The sequence below is a fragment of the Trachemys scripta genome, chromosome 3, assembly GCF_013100865.1.
Source record: "Trachemys scripta elegans isolate TJP31775 chromosome 3, CAS_Tse_1.0, whole genome shotgun sequence".
NCBI lineage: Eukaryota > Metazoa > Chordata > Testudines > Emydidae > Trachemys > Trachemys scripta.
The window spans coordinates 102791244-102801664 of NC_048300.1; the positions used below are offsets into that span (position 1 = coordinate 102791244).

General features: G+C 47.4%; 1 protein-coding gene across 2 annotated transcripts; it reads right to left on the minus strand.

The window, feature by feature from the left end:
* Window positions 1-1852: 1852 nt before the first annotated feature.
* Window positions 1853-6790, minus strand: SLC35D3 (solute carrier family 35 member D3). Of its 2 annotated transcripts, none has more exons than XM_034765569.1 (2): window positions 6212-6790; window positions 1853-4130 (listed from the first exon to the last, which is right to left on the minus strand). In XM_034765569.1, exons 1-2 carry the CDS (start codon window positions 6645-6647, stop codon window positions 3304-3306), a joined length of 1263 nt encoding a protein of 420 aa, XP_034621460.1. In that variant the 5' UTR covers window positions 6648-6790; the 3' UTR covers window positions 1853-3303. The 2 variants fall into 2 exon arrangements, 1 of the variants encoding a protein (XP_034621460.1); XR_004645104.1 differs by lacking the exon at window positions 6212-6790 and adding an exon at window positions 5245-5342 and having other exon boundaries at window positions 4050-4130.
* Between the last annotated feature and the right edge of the window lie 3631 nt (window positions 6791-10421).

The following is a 10421-nucleotide window of genomic DNA, read 5'->3' on the forward strand; positions in this document are numbered from 1 at the left end:
TGACCCCAATCCCCAACCCAGGGCCTGAACCCCAGACCTCCTCCCCCCACCCAAACTCCCTCCCAGAACCTTAGGCAGGTGGGGGGTGGATTTTGGGGGGACGGGTTCTGGGCACCACCAAAATTTCTACAAACCTGCCAGCCCTGTCCATGGGGAATCAGTGCATTGCCACGTGCAGAAGGGTGGGAACAGAGGATCTGCTGTTAAAAGGTTCCTTTAGTCCTTCCTCCCACCATAATAGGGGTGAAGTCGCTTTCAGACCTACATCCTATGTAGTGCCACAGGTGTCAATGGGGTAGGTCCACTCTGCCATTCCACTAACTTGGGGAGAGGATGATTTCTCCCTTAGGATCTCCCTCCCCAGCACTCAGCAGAGATACTTAGACTGGGCACTGGCAACTGGATTTGCCCCAGAGTGAATTAGAAGAGGCGGGGTGTGGGAAGAGAAGAAAAACAACAACGACATGCTCATCAATTACAGAAACAAGCGTGCAGTAAGTGAACAGCTTTCCAATGACCTCCAGCAAACTATTGAAGCATGAACATTGCAGCTAATTGATGGGCAAAGTTGATTGACTGCTCTGCCATTGTAGCGGTTTCAGATTAAAAACCAGGCAATATGGGGAAACATCAAAGCAATATGGGGAAATATATCTGATGCGGGAGAGAAAGTAAGGAGGATCAGATCTTTGGCTTTGGATTTTTATCACCAAAACTTTAAATTGCCATCAGTTAATTTAAAAGTCAGAGCTGAAAAAAGCTGTCTTTCTAGGTACTTAAACCTTTGCCTGCAGCAAACAGAGGTAACTAAATATTTGGTTAATGGAGGCTATTAAACAATAGCAATAAACAGACCATGAACATCTATAGTGGTTTATAAATAAGGGAATACATGTTTAAAGTAGATCTTCTTTCATCCTCACCTGTTTATTTACAGGCAGTGGTACTTTCCTTCTGGCAATAAAGGCAAAGCCAAGATCAGGTTTACTATAGTAAAATAAGTTAAAAACATATATCTTAATAAAACAATATTGTCATTTCCACATTTATCTGGCATCATTTTTTTAAACAAATAAAATAAAGATGCCAGTCTGGCTTTCCTTGCCTGGTTTCTATTAATTCCCTGTTTTGTAATGCTATAGCAGGTGTTGCTCACTGGCGTATTGACATTAAAATTAATGTTTATTTTGAAAAAAGTCATTATGCAGTATTATCACAACTGTGGCACAAGGAGAGTTTCTATCTTTCCAGCTTTCTGAATGCACATTTCAGTGGACATTGAAGATGACCAATCAACACCCTAATACAATCAGCACAGCAAGTGTACTGCACAAGTCTGATATTCACATCTTTACCACACTAAACCATTTGTTTATTTGGCCTAATGTTAAAGGGTGGAAATAATAGTTAATTCATCTCCCAGGGATGTCATGAGAAAGAAATAATATTTATTAAACATTTTAAAATGAAAATAATATTCAGGGCTATTATCATGTAACTATTATATTAATAATAAATAGGATCTTGTTTTGTCAATTTTTAATTCTAAATTGATAGCAGATTGACAGTTTTGCTACCAAATCAACCTAGAGATTTGGTCAGGGAAATCACTGGCTAGTGCAACATATGCTTAAAGCTCCACAACTTAGCAGCCACTTAGGAATTCTTGTATTCCTCTGCATACCCCTAATTCTTGTACCAGTGATGTCTGACAATGCTTACAGCCGTGGTGTAACATGTTGAAGGAAATTTAGAAGTGATACAGGTGCAGGAATTGTGAAAGCGAACTAAAAACGAGCACCCTGGAACAGCTGCAATAAGAAAACCAGGAGGCTTCTGTAAAGCAGTGCATTTTATTTCCACGTGTCATTCTCCAGATTAATTGAAGTCTCCCGTTAATGCAATTAACATGCCTCAGCATGAGGCAATATTTTTATTTTATTTCGCAACAGTCTCCTTCATTGGAAAACTCAGTTTTATTTACCAAATCCCCATTTTTAATGTAGGGAATTCTTAAACACTCAAGATTAGTTATATACAAGCTACAGAATAACCACATTTTACCGACTATGCAAATGTACAAAATTGTAACAGCAGCTTTTAACAGTTAAATACTGTTAGAATTCCCATATGTTTCTACTTTCGTACTTGAACAATAAGCAGCAAACCATTATATTTCCACCAGGCATGTGGAAAAGGTGTTATAATATGATTGCATGCGTATAGCTTTCTACAGCATGTTTTCAAATGTGCAGAACAGGTAACAGTGTTATATGTCAGGAAATCTAAGGCTGTAATGCAGTCAGTATTTGACCTCACCCATAGACACAAAATACTGAACACAGTGAGAACAGATTGGCAATAAATGTGGTGTTCAGTGGCCTGCATGGATTACAAAAAAATTGACTGTTCAGCTACCAGTAAGAAAAGCCGACTTCCATTATTCTAGAATGCATTTTTTAAAATTAGTTTACTTTATAAACAATAAATAGAGCATTTATTTAAAAATACATTAAGAAGGTTGAACAGAAGGTAAACATGATATTTCAGATCACAGTAAATGACTCTCATTACTTCAGTGCAGTTGTACATTAAGTGCAGCATACAGCTCTGTGTGCCACTTCTTCAACAGCTCAGCAATTTTAGGCTCTGTCATATACATCTTTAGCCCTGAACACCATCTTTTCCAAAAATATATTTAAATGTTGTGTTTCTGGATGCTACATTAAAAATTTTATTGCATACTGATCTGTATTTATACACACACACAAATATATATGGACCTAGTCTAAAACAAATGAACTGCTCTAGAACCTGATTCTGAAAATATTTACTACTGGTCTTAAGTAGTTCCAATGACTTCACTGAAGGATGCTCCATGGGTCTAATCCAAAACCCAACTTTAATGAGGGGTGATTGCAAAGTAGTAAACATTTGTAGGATGATATCCTTATTTTGCTGATCAGAGTTTCTCAACAGTTCAGGTCTGATTCTGATCTCACTCTTTTGTAAATCAGGAGTAACTCCACTGAAGACAATGGAATTACATTTAGTGTAAACCAACTTTAAGGCCTGTTCTACACATAGATTATGTACCAAATTAACTGTTTCGGTTAGGGTTGTGATTTTATACTAGTATAATTAGTGTGGGACAGCTCTTTGCATGGATGTTGTTACACTGTTACAACGGTATAAAGTATAACCCTATAAAGGTGCTTAAAATGTACATCGTGTCTCCCTCCCTACACAAGGAACCAAGTAGATGTGTCCTCAACCAGGAATATATTTTAAAAATTCTGCTTTTCAGGGAGTTGGTAACTCCTCATTTTCTATTAAATAATCTTTCTTTATATAATTAGTCACCCTAACCAACCTCCATACTCCAAGGTAGGCCTCTTTTAATGAGCTCTTGTTAACTTCTTCAGTGCTAGCTTCTTTTTGGACAATGGGCACCTTTGCTGTCTCCACAGTGCTGTCCTTCTGTTCCTCTACACACTGACTATCCCCAATTGCTGATTCCTTTACAGCTGTCTCTTCAGTCCCTTTCTCCTTGGATATCTCCTCCATTACAAATGGTGGTTGGCCTCCAGCATGTCCCTGCTCCTCTTCCTCTCTAGCTTCTTTCTCCAGGTCTTCATAGTTGCTCTGCCGTCTGGTCTCAATGTACTTGACCACACAATAAATGAGAGAGCCCAAGGTATTGACCACTACACCTGCTATAAACAGCTTTGTGGGCGCCACATCATTGAATGCCACCATCCCCACTGTGATGGTTGCTATGCTCTTCACCACCCCAACAAAGCTCGTGGTCACAGCTGAGTTAAGGTAGGTGCAGTGAAGGGTGGTAAAGTTCATGGCACAGCCAAACAAGATGCAAGCAATAAAGGTGCATGTCATGACAGGGTCCTTCCAGCCTGGGAAAGACCAGACGTTAATGGAATCCATGCTGGCAAAGGAGCAGATAATGAGAAAAGGAGTAGCCGAAACAGCAATGGCATATTGGGCTGTCAGGGGTCCATAGTCACTATCTGCACTTGTCTTTTGAATGAGCACCAAATATGCAGCATGTACCAGCACAGCCAGTGCTCCTGTCACATACCCTACGGGGTCACCAGTCAGGTCACCAGCTCCTGCCAGAAGAGACAGAACGAAAAATGCATTTACAAGAGAGAGAGAAAGAGATGAGAAGGAGGGCAAACCATGTTCTTATTTGTGACATTATTTAAGACCAAACAGAGAGACAACATCCGTTTAAACGAATGTTACTGATGATTTCTGATTATTATCCTAAATTACACTATCTTCTGACCAACAGCTAGATGAAAAGTCACCATCCCATACAAAATCTCTCTCTCCCTTATTTCAAAGTCATCCCTTTAACATATTATTCTCCAGATCTGAGCAAGCCAGAGAGTTTTATCTCAGAGCCAAAATTAGTTTGCATCCACTCTTTTTGGGTGGTGGGGAGGGAGGAAAGTAAGGAAGGAGAGAAGGAAGGAAGAAAAAGGAAACATTCAGTTGATATATAATCATAGCAGGAAAATTTTGTATTGCTGTCTCTGCCTCAAACTATCCCCAGAGCTCAGTACCAGCGGGGACGTGCCATTTAGCTTTCAGTGTTCAGTCTCCAGATCTTGCCCTTCCTACCTCCCCCCCAATAAAGCAGGAAGCTTCTGGCGTCCAGAGAAGGAGCCCAAGGATTGTTTTCAGTGCAAAATGAACCGTATGTTTTTCATTCCGGTTCCATGGATAGTTCATAAATCCGTGTGCTGCCATGTCCCTAGCAGAGCCAGATTCTGCCTTCAGAACCCACACAGGGATGTCACCGTTGCGGTCAATGGAAGTAAAGCGTGAGGATCCGAAGGCAGAGTTTGACTTTCCCTCTTGATGCCCGGTTGCAGCTTCCAGCTGCCGCCTCCTTTCCAGATCCCCGGCTTCCCTGCTGCAGCCTCCGAGCTACCCCAGCCTCTCAAGGAGAAGCCAAGCAGCTCCCAAGGGCGCAGAACTCGTGGGTGGGAGAAGGGACAAGGGTGACCGCCTTCTCAAAACTCCTATTTCTATGTAGCCCACCAGTATAACCGGGACACTCCTCGCTGGTCCCTGTAGCCCCAGGTAAAGGGAAGAGCTGGAAACCACCCCCTGTTCACCAGACCCGCCCTGCACAAAGGGATCGCTGCTCCCAAGCCACAGAGAGTCGGGAACAATTTAACCTTCTTGCCCCCAGAATAACAGTCCCGTACTGACCTATGCCAAGCCGAGGGAAGAAAGCTCAGAGGGGAGCGGGAGGAAAGGGGCCGATGTGCTGGGGAAGCAGGGATGAGAGATCAGCGCGGAGCGAGTGAGCTAAGGGGGGTAGGAAGGAGGGGGTGACAAGGCTGAGAGGGGCTAAGGAGTGGCAGGGAGGGAGGAGGATGACAGGAGTGGCAGGGTGGGAGTGTGCTGGGGGAGGAGGGTCTGCAAGAGGAAGATGAGGATGGATGGGGGGGATTGGAGAGGTTGGAACAGGGATGGGAGAGAAGGGATGGGGTGAGGGGTTGGCCGAATGGCACAAGAGGTAACGGGAATGGGGTGAAGGGTTGGTGGGAACGGGAGGAGAGGTGATGAGGGCATGGGGTGGGGGTGGGTAGCTGGTGACGGGGCGATGGGCTGAGGGTGGGGGCGGAGGGAAGGTGGGTGTGGATGGGGCGATGGGCTGAGAGGTGGGGGATAGGAGGGAAGATGACGGGGTGAGGACGGGGCGATGGGGATGGGGGAGGGTGACGGGGCGATGGAGACAGCAGTGCGGGCGATGGGCTGAGGGTGGGGGCGGAGGGAAGGTGAGTGTGGATGGGGCGACAGGGTGATGGGGCGATGGGCTGAGAGGTGGGGGGATAGGAGGGAAGATGATGGGGTGAGGATGGGGCGATGGGGATGGGGGATGGTGACGGGGCGATGGGGGGACGGGCGATGGGGACAGCAGTGCGGGCGATGGGCTGAGGGTGGGTGTAGATGGGGCGATAGGGTGATGGGGCGATGGGCTGAGGGTGAGGGCGGAGGGAAGGTGGGTGTGGATGGGGCGATGGGCTGAGAGGTGGGGGATAGGAGGGAAGATGACGGGGTGAGGACGGGGCGATGGGGATGGGGCGATGGAGACAGCAGAGCGGGCGGTGGGCTGAGGGAGGGCAGCGGAGAGGGACCGGCCGAGGGGAGGCCGGGGCGGGGCCGGGCTCACCTGCCAGCGCTGCCCCGCAGGTGGTGACGAGCACGGCGCCCAGCACCCCGGCCGAGGGGCCGCCGTTCTTGAGCACCAGGACGCCCAGCAGCAGGGTGGCCAGGGGCAGGCAGCGCTTGAACACCACGTACATGGGCAGGCTGAGCCCGCGCAGCGCCCACAGGGTGAGGCTGGACTGCAGCGTGGAGAGCGCGGCCACGGCCGCGAAGGGGCGCGCCAGGCTGAGCCCGAAGGGGGGCAGGGCCACCAGCCCCAGGCGCCGCAGCAGCGCCAGGCTGAGGGCGGCCACCGCGCTGCTCAGGCACTGCAGCAGCGTCAGGAAGGCGAAGTGGTAGCGGCTGAGGAGGAACTTGAGCAGGATGTTCAGCGAGCCCGAGAAGAGCCCGTGGGCCACCGCCACCCCGATGCCCAGCGCGCGGCCCCGGCACAGCCGCATGGCAGCCCGCTCTGCGCCCGCTGCGCCCGGGCTCCAGCAGCACCTGCCGGGGGGCGGGACTGGGGGAGGCTGCGGTCCCCGTTATGCCTGGGCGCCGCCGGGTTCCCGCCGCCGGAGCAGCAGCAGCAGCAGCTCCGCTCTGTGGGTCCCCCGCCCGGGCAAGTGACACTGATCCCAGCGCCGCTCGCTCGCAGCAAAGGGACAGGAGGGCGGGGGAGGGGCTGATCTGGGGGGCGGGGGGATCCCATGGAGAATCTCTCCGCAGCCCTTGGAAACCCCTTGTCCAGAGGAGCCCGAGTTCCTGCTGACGCGTGCGGGGCTGGGTGCCCGCGCTGCACTTCCCATTACTTTAATTACAGCGGGATCCTTTTCTTGCATTTGCTGATTCTCCTTCCTGACCGCATCCATGGCCCCGGGGATGAGACACTGCTGGCCGGGTGGGTTTTTTTTTAAAGCCAATACCTTGAAAGGTAAGGGGCTAACACTCGGCCGGGGGGGGGGGTGCACCAGCGCCTGCCCCCTCCTCCTCACAATGTCCCATCCACACGGGGCAAGCGATTGAGGCTCTAACCCCTCCTCCCTTTAAACGGGGGAGTGGGATCTGGGGGAACAACGAAATCGCCCAATTTCCTCACCCACAAACATTCTTTGCGCCCCAAAACCCGACCCACAGAAGGGTCCACGTGGAATTAATTTACACCAACAGAGTCTCCCCTCCCTACTCAGTAAGTGACACTGAAAAGGGTGTGGGAGGGGGCGACGGAGGGGGGCTCCGAAGGAAATGCCAATCTCGCTTCTGCCTCGACTCAAGCGCCTCCAATTTATATTTCCGTGTAATCGGCATACAGCCAGGAGGGGTTAACCCATCGGCAATCCAAGCGTTTTCCGAAGAAGTGATTGCTGTTGACACAAAGTTTTAAGTACCTAATAAAACATTATGAAACGCCATCTCGGGCTTTTTGTTAGCCCGCCTTGAATTGCCGCAGTTCGACATAGATCAGAGAGATGCCCTGCTTCTCTACTAGACTGGAGGGGAAAGTCCTGTCCGGAGGTTTTAGAGCAAAGTACCTGAGCAGACACTGGAAGCTGGAAAGAGCAACTGCAAACTGCACATGGTGGGGATTATCTCCCCGAGCTGCTAGGGAACCGCTACACCCTGTGCAGACATAACACACCTCCCCAGCACCATGTTGCAGCTTGGTTACCTGATTAACTTTATAGTCCCAAAACATCTGTAACCAGGTGTTATGGAAGTGCAGGAGAAACGGGCTACCGGTCCTCTGTAAAAGCCAAGCAAGTGGAAGGCAGGTTCCCTCCGCCCCCCCTTTTAAAAGCACAGCAGTCTTCTAAAATTAACCAGATCCAAGCACATTTTATTAATTTGTCTTGTAAAGGTCGTTGAGTGTTTTTCAAAATCGCCTAAGGCAGTATTTTCTGAAGGAACACGCCACAGGCTAACTTAACAGTCGGACCTTTTATCAAACAAAACGTTAATAAAAGACGCGCAGAATATGTGCACCATATCAGCAGGAAGGCGCAGACCCGGCAGTAACTTAAGTTTATTTCCTGGAACTTTAACATATTAAAGATTTATTTCCAACAGTGCATTTTAAACCAGGGACGGTTGAAAATCAGCAGCTGGTTACAATAGATCAGGAATTTTCTCAGATGATGTCAAATCTAATCCGCTATTGCATTATCACACTGACAATCTAGTTCTGACTGCCCATGGTCTCAATACACTTCAGTACTAAATCAGATGGTTTTTATGACACCATCAGCCAAACCATTAATTTAAGCCCATCAAAAGCAGGCTCGCCGTGCTGCAGTGTATGGGCTGGAAGCTGGTTTGCACGAGTTTTTAGAATTCAGGGCATCAACACAGGTTCACCCACTAGGATCCTGAATGAAAACAGATTACAGGGGTGCAGGGCTGGCTCCAGGCACCAGCCTACCAAGCATGTGGTTGGGGCAGCACCTGGAGGGGGGGCGGCACTCACCCAGGGAGAGCAGAGCCGCAGCGGGCTCGCTGCCCTCCCCACGGCCCTACCGCGGGCCAGGGAGAGCGGGGCCGGGCCGGGCTTGGCGCCCTCCCCTGCCGCAATCCCCACGGGGGCCGCTGGAGGCTTTTTTGCCTGGGGCGGCAAAAAAGCCAGAGCCGGCCCTGCAGGGGTGGGCAGTAAACGCCTACCTTTAAACTATCCAGTGGAGCCCAAGGAAAAAGTTCACGCATAATGGTTCTGCTCCAGAGTACACTGAAATCAGCGGACTCCCCATTAACTTCAGTGGCGTGGGATCAAATGCATTACCCTCTCTCTGTTGATAATCCCTCTCTTCTCTTGACTCGCAGTTTTACATTCTCTAGGAAGAGTCAGCACATCAGATAGTCATACCCCTCAAACTACAAAAAGAACAAGAGTACTTGTGGCACCTTAGAGACTAACAAATTTATTTGAGCATAAGCTTTCCTGGGTTACAGCCCATTTCCTCGGATGCATAGAAGGGAGTATATAGTAAGGAGATATATATACACATACAGAGAACATGAAAAGGTGGGTTATATATACACATACATATCTATCTAATCTATCTCCTTACTATATGCTCCCTTCTATGCATCTGATGAAATGGGCTGTAGCTCACAAAAGCTTAGGCTCTAATAAATTTGTTAGTCTCTAAGGTGCCACAAGTACTCCTGTTCTTTTTGCGGATACAGACTAACAAAGCTGCTACTCTGAAACCTGTTTTAAACTACAGTTCCTCCCCTAATTTCCGGCTTCCTATGCTTTGTTAATTACATGTCTCTTGGTAAGATTTATGGTTCAAAAATGGTCAATAAAGGGTTGCCATATGGAGTCCCCACTAGTATAGCTAATTTACATGCTGCTGAATTCTATCTCCTTGAAATCATGAAGATAATCTAGTAAATGACATTCATTGGACAGGGATTTAATCCTTTGGCCACCATCAGTTCTCTGGGATGGATACAGAATATAGTACGATAAATCGTTTTCACTAGACAAGTGGTAAATAGCCTCGCTTCAAAGAGAGGGCAATCTCAGAGATATTTGTTGGGAACATTGATGGTTACACAAATTATCCAAAGCAAAGCTTTACAATTTGAAGAAAATTCTGGTAGGAGTAAATTAGCCCATCCTTTCTCTTGAACGATCGGAGGTAGTCAAGAAGATTTTCCATAAGGCTTTGAATGTTAATTGAAGTAGAAATAGATCACCTTGAATCTGTGGAAAGCTCTAACCTTTTAGCCTACCCAACACCTACTTTTTCAATAATCAGTGGGGTCAGGAAAAGTGATGGAACTTTATAATTTTCAGCCTTTGGAAACTATACATGCCCAGGTCTCATTCACTAACAGTAAGAATATATTCTTGCTAGTGGTGCATGGTAAATAAACTTTTATTTTGTATTTTAAACACAGTAATGAATTTATATTTCCTTTTTATTTACAAAAAATGTATCAGAAAGGACAGAATTTGGACAAGTAGGGAATGGTGAACTCAGGGCTCTAAGTTAGTCTTCAATTTCATTGTAATGGCTCACTTATTTGTTATATAACATGGGCCTGATCCTGAATTCTTATTGCTTTCGACAGAGGTTGTGTGTGCACAAGGAACACCTTCTAAAGACTTACCATAGCACTTAACAATAGCTGGGAAATATTGTAGCTACCCTTAAACTTGTGCAATTTAAACAACACTTCAATGTGCATGGAGGAGACTGATGGCTGATCATTTGTCAACACCCGTTAATGCT